This window comes from Melospiza melodia, chromosome 8 (genome assembly GCF_035770615.1).
Source record: "Melospiza melodia melodia isolate bMelMel2 chromosome 8, bMelMel2.pri, whole genome shotgun sequence".
NCBI classification, from domain to species: Eukaryota; Metazoa; Chordata; class Aves; order Passeriformes; family Passerellidae; genus Melospiza; species Melospiza melodia.
The window spans coordinates 17,261,618-17,275,545 of NC_086201.1; the positions used below are offsets into that span (position 1 = coordinate 17,261,618).

The 13,928-nt window shown below is 39.3% G+C and overlaps 1 protein-coding gene and 1 long non-coding RNA gene across 7 annotated transcripts in view; one reads left to right on the forward strand and one right to left on the reverse strand.

The window, feature by feature from the left end:
- KCNH7 (potassium voltage-gated channel subfamily H member 7) overlaps window positions 1–7,869 on the reverse strand; it is a 207,170-nt gene extending 199,301 nt beyond the window's left edge. For all 3 annotated transcript variants that reach the window (XM_063162002.1, XM_063162000.1, XM_063162001.1), the window contains exons 1-2: window positions 7,408–7,869; window positions 5,200–5,430 (exon numbers count right to left, since the gene is read on the reverse strand). In XM_063162002.1, the coding sequence (XP_063018072.1) occupies window positions 5,200–5,430; window positions 7,408–7,483 (307 nt within the window). In that variant the 5' untranslated portion in view covers window positions 7,484–7,869. The remainder of the gene's footprint in view (window positions 1–5,199; window positions 5,431–7,407) is intronic.
- The window catches only part of LOC134421287 (uncharacterized), a 240,101-nt gene that overhangs the window by 46,658 nt on the left and 179,515 nt on the right, over window positions 1–13,928 (forward strand). The window lies entirely within an intron of this gene.

The window sequence follows — 13,928 nt, forward strand, 5'->3', positions numbered from 1 at the left end:
AAGAGGTGCTTTATCATAATCATTAGAGATCCTACATGAAATGTGAATCAGAAGAGACCTACAGTTCTGAGCAGACATAGGAGCAGTATCTGAATGGGGATGGGTAAATGAGATATTTGGACAGTGGATATTTTGGATCACTGAGGTATTCTCACTGCTGATGGGTCTCCTTGCTGTAAAATCAGCAATACTGAATGGGGATGGTTTTTTCTTGACAAGTATTAAAGCCTAAGGTAGAAACGCAGCACTATAGACACAAGAATGGATATCCTCATTTGTTTCCAAAAGTCCAACACTTTCAGTAACTGTTTGGATTTCAGCCAAGAGGTATTTTAAGAATGCCTGGAAAAAAAAACCCCTGGATTAAGAAAGGGTTTTTGACAGTTTTTTTTGGGGGAAACACTTTCTTTATCAAAATGCAGTCAGTATTTCTTTTGTCAAGGAGTCCTACACCAGCAGGGTATCAGAGAGATTGGATTCATTGGCCTATCTCAACAGCTCCAGATAAGGCACTGAAACTGTGGTCAAGACTGCAGTTACTGACCCTCATGCTAAAACAAATCTAAGGGGACTGGACACACGTGTAAGCAGCTTTCTTTTCAGTTGTGTTTTTTATTGATTGGTAGGTTCACACAAACAGGTAGTACAACGCCTAAGCTGGCTGAAGTCTAGATGATGAGTTTCTAGATGAAGTCCTCATCTTTCTGAAGAACTCTTAATACCATTTTCACTTTATTTCATTACCATGTTTGCACAACTTTTATTCTCCTATCCTCAAAAAAAGAGCAGAAAAGGGCTTAAGATATTAGTTTGGAAATGTGCTTTGAAAATTCAAGTATGTTTAATTTGCAGTCTGTCGTGGCAAATTGTTTTTTTGGAACTGGTAAATGGCAAGTAGTTTATGAGGTTTGTGCATATTCTGCAAATTGCTTGATCTTATCTTTGCTCAAACCTATACTCTACCTTAGTTCTTCTCAACACTAGAATATATGATGGCTAAGCTTAAATTTAAGCTGAGCTTAAATGATCCTACCTTCCTTTAATAGATATCATCTGCAAGCTTAGACAAATCTCATTATTGCCTAGAAAGCATACAGTAAAAAGTAAAAATGTATTCTGTGTGGTACAGTATTTGCTGATTATTATATATATCCATTCTCAATCCCAAAATAATTATACTTTTTATCTCAAAAGTTTTACAGCTTTACCACCTCAAGCAATATTTTACATCTGTCAAGAATGATTTATGCAATAATGACTTAAACTGCAAAATGGAGTCCTCAAAGGAAGAGCTGTCAAATATTTTCACCATTAATTAATTTATTAAAATAAGAACTGATATCCTGTATAAACAATATCTTGCCTTCAAGTATAATTCAGATCATATAGCTATAAGATTAGTGAAAAAATTTTGAGATAGTAAGGAATTTATGATATTGCTGCTTTGGTATCAGAGTATAATTTTTTAATTAAGCAGATGCTAATACCTAATGAGCAATCCTTGGGAAAAAAAATCTGTTTCAAAATAATACTTCTTGTGACTTGTATTTATCTACTGCTCTTTTTAAAAAGGGATATTTACATTAAAAAAGAAATTTTATGTGTCTTCAATCCCAGGAGTACACCCAGCGACAACTGTAGAGCTACTTGTGCTATGAGAACCTGTAAATTTGGACCTTTAGTTTTGGCACCATCTGTTCCCATTAATGATTTTTCTCAGTAATTAACTCTTTCAGTAGATATGTAATTGCCTACTGTGGCACTACTTGAAGAGGACAGAGGACTAGAACTTTGCTTGGACTGTGTTAATACCTTTCTAAAAGGAAAAAGTGAGAGGAGAAATTCAAACCAAAAGCAAACTACACTCTTATAGAAGTACTCTGAGAAAAGCTAGTAAGGATTTTAGCTGCAAATGTCAAAAACTGCTGTGAAGGCAGCACTGGTGTGGCTGGGACAGGGCCTGCTGGGTGCCCAGGTCATGCTGGGCGCCCAAGTCTGGGCCACCTAAACAATTATACAAAGCCATCACAAGCATTTGATGCTTCTCTGCACCCTCCCCACACTGCACAGTGAAAAGGGAAATAGGGGCCATCCAGGTTACTCATTTATAAAACCATCATGCATAAAATTTTTTTCTCCTTTGACCACTCTATCTTTTGTCTGTCATGTTTAAGGCAGTGTAGATTCAAGTAATTGCCATTTTTTGAATATGAACTTGCAATTTTTTTTCTTCATCATTCTGTCCCATCTTCTTTGAGTGAGTAATTTGGCCAAAAATTAAAGCAGTGAACAAACAGCAGCTTTCAGTCTTGCATCATCACGATGTTTAAAACTTGAGATCCTGCACTTTCATCTAGAAAAGTGGACTCTAGACCAGTAGAGAACATCAGAATCCTAATTCTCATGTGTGTGTGCAATACCACTTTTCTATAGCAAGAATTTTCTTTTAAGCTGAGCTTCAAAGCTGTGACATTTTAAAATTATATGAGGTGGTATTTAGAATCAAAAAGAAAAAGCATTATTTATAGAGTGATTCCCTTTCTGATATCTGCATTGCTGGAATTCTGATGACAGATTAGGTTTAAAAGTGATCCCATTGAGATTTGCTTTACTTCAAAATATTAGAATGATTTTTAATATAATCAGTGGCTTATGGAGAGTAAATGATAGTGTGATGTGGAATAAGGTTTTATTTGCAATTCACTGGGCTGTTAGTCAGGAGTGTGTAATATGGTCCTCAGAACCTCTGGTCAGTGGAACCTCCAGCAATTCACAGCTTCTTGAGGTGTCTTCCTCCTCCGTATGTTTAGAATTACGTTAAATATTATACAGTGGCTTGCCATGAAATAAAACTTCAAATTAAGCTTTTAAGCAGTGGATAGTTCATTGGAGTAACTTGGGTTACTCACATGTAGAAAGTTACATTTCTGACTCTGCTAGAATTGACCTCCGAAAATTAAAAATTGCTGAAATTGACCTCAAGTCTCACACTCAGAGCACAAATGCAAAATAAGCCACTAACCAGGCACTAAACTCTGACATTTTTAGAAAACTCTTGAAATTTACTTTGTTTCACAACCTGGAGGAAGTCCTTGTTAGGTATCACTATTCTGTATATTGTTACAATATACAGACTATGTTATATATAGGTGTATGAATATATGCTATATATTGAAAAATCTAATTTGAAAATTTGAAAAAGTGAAGATGAAAAGTGAGGTGTTATCTTTTTGAGTTATTTAGAAGAACTATAGGATATGTTTACTAACATTCATTACATTCATCATACAGGTAATTTCAATTTCATGACACCACACAGACTTAAGGCTTTCTAACACATTTTAAAAGAAATTGAACATTATATGGATCAAAACAAAAAAACCTGTATATACAGACAATCAAGCTGACAGATAGCCATGCATTTGAGTGTCAGACCTATCTTGTATTTTGAAAATTTTTGCCTGATTCACCTGTTTAAATTTACCAGATCATACAGTCCACATGCTTAAATTTAGACAAGTAAAATATAGAGACAATTAAAGTAACTATTCATAGAAGTGATGTTACTGAAAACCCTTATGCATAAGATTGTTTACAATGAATAATCTCTAACTCTGCTTTCAAAACTATTTATGAAAGATATGGCAACTTTTATGGACAGGATTTCTTTGGTATGTCTCAAAGAGATTATGGTGTGCTGCATGATTTCAGAATTCAGCATTTTAGAAAAGGATCTATTCTATCTATCTATCTATCTATCTATCTATCTATCTATCTATCTATCTATCTATCTATCTATCTAATCTTCCTCTGGTAATTGACAGATAAGAAGTACTTTTAAAGGCCTTTTCCTCCTTCCTAATGTTTTGGGAGACTTTAGGACTTTTAAACTACTACATCTCCAAACAGTGCTCCAGGCTGATGGCTGTGAAAGTTAGCAATAACATTCTCCTTTTGCAATATTATTTTTAACACATGCCAAGTTAACACAAACACAGGGTAGATGTGTAAAAGACACACAGTGTCAGTTCTCCTGGGAAATCTATGTCCAAGGCACAGCTACAAAAAATCTTAACCGAAATCTGCTCCCGACCACCAAACCAGATCTAAGAATAAAGGGCTCTACAGAGAATCTCCTACCAGGAGTATGTTTAAATATTGGTAGCGTGGGCAGAATGGCTGGCCTGAGTCCTATCTGAATTATACCAGCCTAAGCTAAAAATAATATTCCTTAAGTCTCTCCAAGATAACAACAGAATTATTGAGAACAGGATTTAACTCTGTGACTTTAAAATGAGAGAGCACATTGCATGTGATTCTAAAATTGATGTAAACAACACACTGGCACTTCTCCAGAACTAATTTAAGCTCAGCATTTGAATATGAATTTCCTTTTCCTTCTCCCAAGAGTGTACACAGCAAGAGACAAAATAAGGTACACCACAATTATCAATTATTTGAATTCATTTGAAAGATGGGTGTTTCTGTAAATAACTCTGGGTAATTAAAAAAAAAACAACCAACAACAAAACTCTACATATAACTAATATGTATCATAATTACTTCTCATGTGTGTGCATTTTAAAAACTGCAAATACATTTATTAATTTTTGCTCTTAACAGGAAAAAAATATCAGCAGATTCAGCCATTCTGCATGTGTTGACTTTTTACTGAATAACAGGGAATAGATCATAGTCTAGGCAAATCCAAGTTTTGACTCTGGTAATACTAAGACAATATCGGTAGTTCAACTGCAGGTACTTCACAATATCTCAGCTCGGAAAAAGGCTTGTCCCTTTCTTTATAAGCTAATGCTTTCTTTATGATGGGCTGTTTTTTTCTACTTTTAACTTTGTGGTAAAATATTGAATTTCAGTCAAGGTACATTTCCTCTATGCTGATTACTTTAAGTGATTTACATCTTCTTTAAACCAACTGAAAGAACTTCTGTTCCAGAGTTGCAAACACTGTGCTGGCTTCATTCAGCTGCTAGAGTGAGTGTGCAGTGACATACTCCATACATCCACTACTCTCAGGGCAGATTTCCTTACTGACACACGCAAATGTATTTCACTGGACTTCAGAGAAATTACACCACCTCCAGCAAAGGGGCCGGCCAATACAACATACACACTTCTTTTACCGATCAACTGCTAACCAAACATGCAAAAAGTTTTGAAAATAAAACCAGACTTTACCATCTTTGTGATAATAGGTGACTTCTACTTTTCTTTCCTCTGACCCCAGCAGGGCTTGAGCAATTTGGGCAATATGATGTCTTTTGGTCTCTGGCCCATGAAGAAAATCACAGGTGCAAGGTTTCTGCATGACATCTGGCCTGGAGAACCCGGTCATCTCACAGAACCCATCATTGCAGTAGATGATAGCACAATTCTGCACTCTAGCATTAGCAATGATGAATTTTTTATCTGCAATAAAAGAAAGTGATGCATTTTTTAGTGCTCTTTCAACATTTCTTATAGGGTCGATTGCAGAGATGAATGCTGAACAACCCTTCTTTTCACAGAACGCCTGAAATACAGAGATTTTCAGTCATTTAATGAAGATCATTTGATCCATAACTTTTAAAGAAACTTCAATTAATTTAGAATAAATTAAAGATTAATATAATTCCTTTTATAAGGAAATAAAACCAGACTATATAAGTCTCTGTAAATCTCCTTTTGACTTCAAAATTTTGTCTGTTTCAGGCGTCACTGCAGCCCAAGCCATGAGTGCCGCCGGCCTGTCAGTCACAACTCCAGGAAAGTCCTTGAAAAGTTAGCAGCTTCTTTTGGGGAAAAGTAGAGCCTCGGGAAGGGGGTCCTGCTTTAGGGAAGGGCTTCCTGATGTAAGGTCCATCTCAATCTACTCAATAGGGGTTTTTATTGAGGTGAATGACAGTAAATTTATATTATTTTAATAAATCTATCTAGGATGTATCTGAAGAAAAGTTCCTAAAAACAAAAAACATGAAACGATTGTTATGTTGGGAACATTTTGCAAATTTCACTGAAGTTCTGTGTTAACATCCATCCTCCTTTCCCAAACTCTCCTCTCAAAGACATGTTCAAAAGTTTTCAGCTCTTATTAGTTTGTTTCTGTTTACCTTTTAAACACACTATTCCCATTGTAATTATAAATATGACTGTGATACACTTACTGCTAATAACACTAATTTTTAGCTACTCAAATTCACAAGGCGATTGCTTGCTTTCTAAAAGATTTTTGCATGACACCAAGTAAACAGTGCAAGTCTTCAAAATTTTAAATATGTCTATCTTTGAACACAGCGACATATCTGCAGATTTCATTCTTACTTTTTCTGCTATCTTTCAATCGTGTTGAACTTCCACTATCACTTATCTATTTAGTAGCTAGTGCATTATTACTGTCAAAAAATCTACACTTCACTACATGAAAACTTGGAGTAGCAACACCAACTTAATATAGATATATTAGGAGTAGCACTGTCTTTATTTTTTTCTCAAAAAATATAAATATTACACATGCTAATATGGGTATTAAGTATATGGAAGTATATGAACTGGAATTACCTGTAAGGGCTCACACCAGGCTGATACTAAAATTATGCTAAATATTTAAATCAATGTACATATATCAGACTACTGTTTCTAAATTAAATTCATTTTAAGCATCAAGTGACCTTTCTTACAGCTAATAGGAAACTAGAATTCTGGCCAGGAAAAAAAGCACTTAAGCTTCAGCCTCCTCGACAGGTAGTAAACTGCTGCATTGGAAAAGATCTCACAGACTGTCCCTGAGGATGCATTTGCACTGCTTTGATAGATATTTTAGACTTACATAAAGAAAAGAGAGAAATTTGACAGCTATATCTAAATGCAGTCATGACAACAAGGTAAGAGAGTATTTCCTCTTTAATAACTCTTCTGCATATTTTCTGATTCCTCTAAATCAAAGTCTGAAGTTCTGCTTTATTTTGAAAATGCAATTATTATTAACAGCATTAACAATCATAATAATAAATCTAGCCTATTTTTTAGATATTGCAAAGACAGCAAGATTCTACATTCTGCTTTTAGAGACATCTCAGTGGTTCAGAAGAAGGTAAGAGATATAACTTCTATAGCTGTACAATATGGATACAATCAACGATAAAAACTATTCCTTGAAATAGGATGGGAAAATAGCCCCAACCCCCCTCCTAAGAAAACCCAAACCCAAACAAGCCCACTAGCCAACAATTCAAGTTAGTAATCTGCATTCTAGATCAAAAACATTGCTACTTCTGCCAGGGATGCCCTCCTTACCTCCGGGGTTTTCTCTGCAAGCTACAAACTTAAAAATAGTCTGGAGCTGCTGTCCATTTAGTCGCAAGCAGAATAAAACTACTATAGCAAAATAGATAGAAAGCGAGAACTTACTTTGCCCTTCAAATTTTCGTATAATTGTACCCAAAAATGTATTTTGTGGTGCCACATGACCTCTGCGAACAGGCATGTTTGTACAGGTCTTCGGTTTTCTGTGCACAATGACTTCTCCAAGGATCTCCTACACGGCTCCAGCCCAAAGCACCGAGCCAGCTACCCTTTGTGACAAATCATCGTCCTCTGGAGCTCGGAAATCTCTTCCCATTAGCACCACTTCTAGAGACACGCTTTTCCTATTGGAGTCAGATTCATCCCCCAGTTTCTTTCTTTTTCTTTCTTTCTTTCTTTCTCTCCTTGCTTTCTTTTCTATTTTTTTCCTGGAGGAGCTCGGACGCTATTGTCTGGGGCGGGTAGGGGTGGGGTAAGCAGGAGGAGGTGGCGGGTGGGGAAAGATTACAAGGGTAATCGATCTCTAGCACCAAACATCGCCAATTTTCCAAAGCAAATGGCTGTGACCCGGCAGTTTCCGACGCTGTAGTGGTGGTTTGAGGGCTGGAAGACTAATGTTTCTCCGCTGCCAGAGGGAGTGACGTTCCCCCCCTCCGGGCTTCACCACGGCGCGCAGCAGCTCGGATTACTCAAGCGTGGTTTAGCAAGAGCCAGCCAATAAATCTCTTCAAAACTCGGCGACAAACAGCGGCATCAGGAACAAGCTACACCCCAGCGGCACCGCGACGTGCCACATCCCCCACCGCGGCGGCTGCAGGGGTCAGCGGGGACCGAGGGCGCTGGCAGCGGGGGGGCCCCGCCACCTCCGGTAGCCCCGGCGTCCCCGCCCTCCCGGCACCGCCGGCCCCTCCGCGGCCCCTGAGCGTGGCCCGCCGGGGAGCCCCAGGCGCTGGCAGGGCCGGGGGAGGGAGGGAAGCTGGTACACGCCCCGTCTGGGGCGGGGGGCGGCGCGAGTAGGGGTCGATGTTGAGCGATGGGGGAGCGGGGGAAGGGACCACCGGAGCCCTCGGCATCCTTCCTCTCCCCGGTGGAAGGGATTGCCGCCTCCTACGCAGCGTGACCCAGGCGAGGGCTTTCCCCTCGCCACACGACCCCCACTTGGGAGTAAGGGGGATTCCCCCGGCGCCGAACGCCGCTCCCGGGCTGCCGAGCAGGTGCCGGTCCCCGTTCGGGGCCGAGCGAGCGGCGCGGAGGGCGCGCCGGGTCCCGCGGGTGCGGGGGCTGAGCTCGGCACGGAGCCCTCGCCCGGCCCGCGGCGGCACCGAGCGGTTGCCGAGGCCGCCCCGTCGCTGAGCCCGGCCCGGGAGGGACCGCGCTCCGCCCCGGGGCCGGGGCCGCGTCGGGGCGCGGCGGCGCTCGGAGCTGGCCGTGGTGCTGGGGCCGCCTCGCCGGCGCGCACGGAGGCGCCGCTGGCCGCGCTCGGGCCCGGGGAGCGCCGGCCTCCCCCACCTGGCTCCTCTCCGCTTCTCCCATCCCACAGGAATAGCTAGGGAGGCTCGCGGGGGAAGCGGGTATTATTTTCAGGCTGTAATTAAGGCTTCCTGCCCTACCCAGCAGGCAAAACGGTGCGCGTTCAGCACGGCTCGGCGAGGTGACACGGGGAGGGAGATGGGGGCAGCCATGCGATGCTGGAAAGGCATCTCTAGGGTAGTGTAAAGCACCAGCGGCTTCTTAATAAACTCATAGGGCAAAAAGAGAGAGGCACCTGAGCACCGTTCTTTGTAATCTCAAGCACAGGATATTGAGCCGGCAAAGCACCGCTTCCCACCTGTTCTTCCACAGCACAAACAGGTGTTTCCTTATTCCCGTGAGCTTTTCAGAGGTGTGGCCCTTTGTGTCACTGTTACCGTGTGCCATCCTCTATATTTATCAGAGGTGGGGCACAGTCTGTTGAGGATGAGGGTGCATTTCAGGACTAATTTAATTTAATCTCAGCGGAATCATCCCGGATTTGCACAACTGTGAATGGTGTCTGAAAATAAAATTTATATATACATAAACTGTATTAAGATGGCTTCATTGTAATTGACTGAGTACTAATTACAAAACCTCAGCTACGTTAAGGGATACATAATCAGTAACCAATCTTAGGAAGTGGGCATTGCTTATTTGCAGAAACAAATGTTAAAATCTCTATATACAGAGGTATGAACGAAAGGAAAAACATCCATATATGTTTTTGTAATAATATTTGGAGAACTCATTTTTTTGACTCTAATAAACACTAGAGAAAGAAAACATCTTAAAATATTTTTGAATACTTTGCCTTTGGACAGTGGATGAGCCTTCAAGTTGATTTTTTCTCTTATTGCTCTTTGTCTTTATGAAAAACATATATTTCTCTGAAAATGTATTCAAGTTCCCAAATACAGTAGTAGAAAGAGTGAAGAGGAACATTTATTTTAACACTTTCTTTAATACCTAACATCTAGTTAAGTTATAATGGCCAGCAGTGACATAATTCTCATTTTTACATTAAAAACGTCACTTTGAAATATCTGTAACAGCAATAGAAAATAATCACAATAAAACTGTGACCTTTATGAAACAATCAGTGTTTGCTTCTAGTATTGAACAATTAGTAGCAAACTAGATCAACTACAGGCCAGTAGGGTCCAGAGTCCATTGCTTTAGCTGCCTGTCTGGAAAGAAAACAAGAAAAAAAATTAAAATATAAAAATACATTTAAGAATTCAAATTTCACTGAAGACCCATCTTTATGTTAAATTTGAGAGTCACACTATGCTTGCCTGAAAACTGAAGGCACCAGAACTGCGTAACTCTGGAAAACCTTTTTTGTTCTGTCTCTCAATGGTAGCTTGGACTTTGATGTTGATGATGTGAATGTATATTATAGTAATCTTTTTTTTTTTTTTTCCTTTTTATCCACCTTAGTTGGTTGGTTTAGAACTGATCAAGATAACCCCAGTGAAAGCAAGATAACTGCTGCTGAAAGACAAGATCTGAGATGTGGTTTTTAGAAGGGAATGAATTCACAAGAATGATGGGTTGCAATAACTACAGGAGCAATAGGTGACATCAGAAAATCTTTTATTGTGGTGATTTGCACTCCTGCAGTCTTGTAGATGATCTATTGCTCCTGGAGTGCTTAATGCTCGTTGTGCTTATTGCTTGATAATTTTCTGTAGCAAGAAAGCAAAGAAGTGTGAGAGGAAAATATATTAAAATTGGACAGCTAACAACAAGCGCAAAGTAATGTGGAAGAATTTGCATTTGATTGGGAAAACATGAATGCCAGTGGGAAAGTTTGAATTCATTATAAATATGCGTCCCTACTGTGATTAGAGAAATGGAGAATGCCATAGAGATATGTGTTTTATCTATAAAGCTGAACAGTTTCTAACGTTGCAAGGGCCGGAATGCCGGGGGAGGGTGCCTCCGGAGCTGCAGCCCGTCCTGCGTGGCCCATGCCGCGTCCTCTGCCCCCTTGTGGCGCTGGTCCCTGCGGCGCCGCCCTCGCCGGAGCCCGAGGACCGCTCTCCTGAGCGCGGCTGCTCCTCAGCAGAACGGCGTTTGGCATTTCCTGGCCTCAAGGAGAGCAGCTGGTTTTGAAATAGTGGTTACAAGGTTTTCACTGGCATTTAACCACTTCCTTCTCAAGTTCCTTAAGAGAATTTAGAGGACTATATGCCTAAAGATGTATTACTGATGTGTTACCACAACTTGGCAGTTAGCAATTAAACCTGGTATTGTCAGGAAAAGATGGCTCTGGGGAAATGACTCTAATCATATTTCCCATCATATTTTTGGTGGGAAAAAACCCCCAAACAACAGGACTCAGATTTAGTCCAGCATTCCTATAATATTTGACTTTTCAAAGTCTTAGGTTTGCCCTCCTTTACACAGAAGTTGAAGTGCATTCCTATTTGAATAAACACTTTTTGTACTGGAGCAAAATACGGTTAGTTCTTGATAGTTCTTTCTTTCTTTCTTTCTTTCTTTCTTTCTTTCTTTCTTTCTTTCTTTCTTTCTTTCTTTCTTTCTTTCTTTCTTTCTTTCTTTCTTTCTTCATCCACTTATGTTACATATGCTTACAATTTTAAATAAGGCTGGAATTGTCTTCAGAGCTGTCAAAAGCAATACTGAAACTTTATTTTTAATCCCATTTTAGGCTAAGATAGAATTTGTGATTCTCTGACAGGTGGATGTCTTTTATTATCACCTTTAGTTTATATCAGTCTTGTTTTCTCATCTCTTTACTCGTTTATGTCTTTCCAGAACTTCAAGTTATAGCTCTAGATTTTGTTTTGGTCCTTCACAATAATAATGATCATCATTTAGATTATGACTGTCTGCACTTGAGGCTCAGGCAAAGTATGTAGTTGCTGGGGACAGCAGACTGCCAAATTACTTCTGCTGGAGAATATAGAAATCAACTACTTGAACATCATAAGCATCCAAATGGCAAATCTCTGCTGATGCTGCTGAGAAAGGCACTAGGTGAGTGTGGTGGCAATTGCTGCTGCCAGAGCTGGCTTCTTCAAGCAATACTTTGTATTTTCTTGCACTGTGCTGATGCCTTGGACACCAGGTCATTCTTAATCCTAAAGCTACATGGTCTATACAGAAAAATGGGAATGCCTTATTATTGGTGCTACAAAAGTCACCTTGAATTAGATCTGATTATGGTTATTTTGTGTTTCACTTTTTCCATCTAAAATAAAGGCTCCTATTCCTGGCAAGACCACTAAAGTCAATGGGATTACACAGAGGCAATTATTATATTTGGCCTTAAGGCATTCGTCATCATTGTGTTGGCACGTGGGTCTTATTAGTATTCAAGACTTCAGATATATACATGGGAGGAAAGACTATCAGGTTTTTAGGATGACAAAAGAAGTGTCTGCATGAAATTACAGTCTAAAAAGTGATTAAAAATTTCTAATTAATTTTACAGCTAGTTTAATCAGTAATAAAAAAAGTTATATTTTGGATTTCATTCAATGTATATTTTACATGTAGTTCACTCTGAGACAGTAATTTGATGACAAGAATTTGAATTATAAATGCAAAATCCATAAGGCAGAACTTACGTGTGCTAAATTTCCTAGTCTATTAAAGGTAACATCATGTGGGAAAAGAGTAAGACAGCAAGTAACTTTACTTTTTCTGTAAGAATTCACAAAAAGTTGTTAGCTATTCTACAGTATCCATTGTTATTATTATGTGCTACATTAGAATGCATAGGTATTCAGAACCTCATGACTTAGGATCATTTTGGAATTAGCAGGTACAGGTATGAAAAGAGAATTACAAAAACCATCAATATATCCATTTACTCAAGGCCCTGCCACTGGATAGTTCCCTTTAGTATATTTGCATTTGTATTATTCATTTAGGATTTAAATTATTCAAGCAATGAGGCTTGCACTTCTTCCTCTGAGAGACTCTTTCAATATCTCTCTGTCTCACCACAGGGCTTCATTCCCTCATATTAAGCCGCAGTTTTGGTGTGGGCTCTTGCCTTGGGGGTTGCAGCATTTAGATGCATGCTGTGTTTCCCTGGGCTCTTGGCCTGGAACGGGCGCTTCAGGCTATTCTGTGCTGACCTTCTCTGGCCAATTTAGAGCATCAGGAATGATCCCAGCATGTGCTGTTCCTCTGCAAGATTTTCTAGCTGGATTACAGTGCTCTGACTCTATGATTCTGACAGCTGTCAGTCCATAAAGAATGCTGATTGTAATTAGGAAAGACATGAAACATATTTCTATTAATTTATTTGTTTCCTCCTACCATATATAGAAGAATTTTAATGGTATACAAATCCTGTGCCTTGCTCCATATAATTTTGAGTAATTCTGTACCACAGGGAAATGTAATTGAAGATAAATATATGCATTCTCCATAATTTGTCTTCCATTATAACATATATCAGGTAGATATTTGATAATAATAGTTTGTGCAAATTCATGTAAGAACGATTATGCTTATTATATAAAAAATCTTAAGTTTTAATCTCTTTAGAAGTATATGCCTACAAAATATCATATGAGCTAGGAAAGGGAAAATATTCATCGCTAAAGCATGAAAAATTAAGTTATTGTCTGTAAGTTACTAACTGAACTAGATCCATGCATTTCTAAAATTAATTATCTTTGTACCAAATTCCAGTTGCCTTCTCTACAGTGCATTCTAATATTAAGTGTTAGGACTGCCATCTGTCACGTGAGGCACTTTCCTTTTCTTAGCTTCTCACTAGAAGAAACTGTGGTTAGAATTCCTTCTTCTACATCTGCATATTCTGAATGTATTTTTATAAATAATAATGAGAGAGTGCACCTTGCATTTGGATCAGATTTTTAGTGAATTCCAGCTCTCACCCTACTGCCAATGAAAAGTACAGCAATGGCCTAAACCTTCCTGAGGTTGCAAGGTTGCTGGTTTTGCCTGAAGTTCCTCCTAGTTTAGCTGCAGCAGGGTTCTGTGGTGTGTGTCCTCAGGGGAAGGTAGCCTGAACTAGGACCCAGCACATTCTATGCTTGCACAATTTCCTTTTACAATTTTAAAATGGTTTTGTTTCTAAACATTAATAATAAAAATGAGCC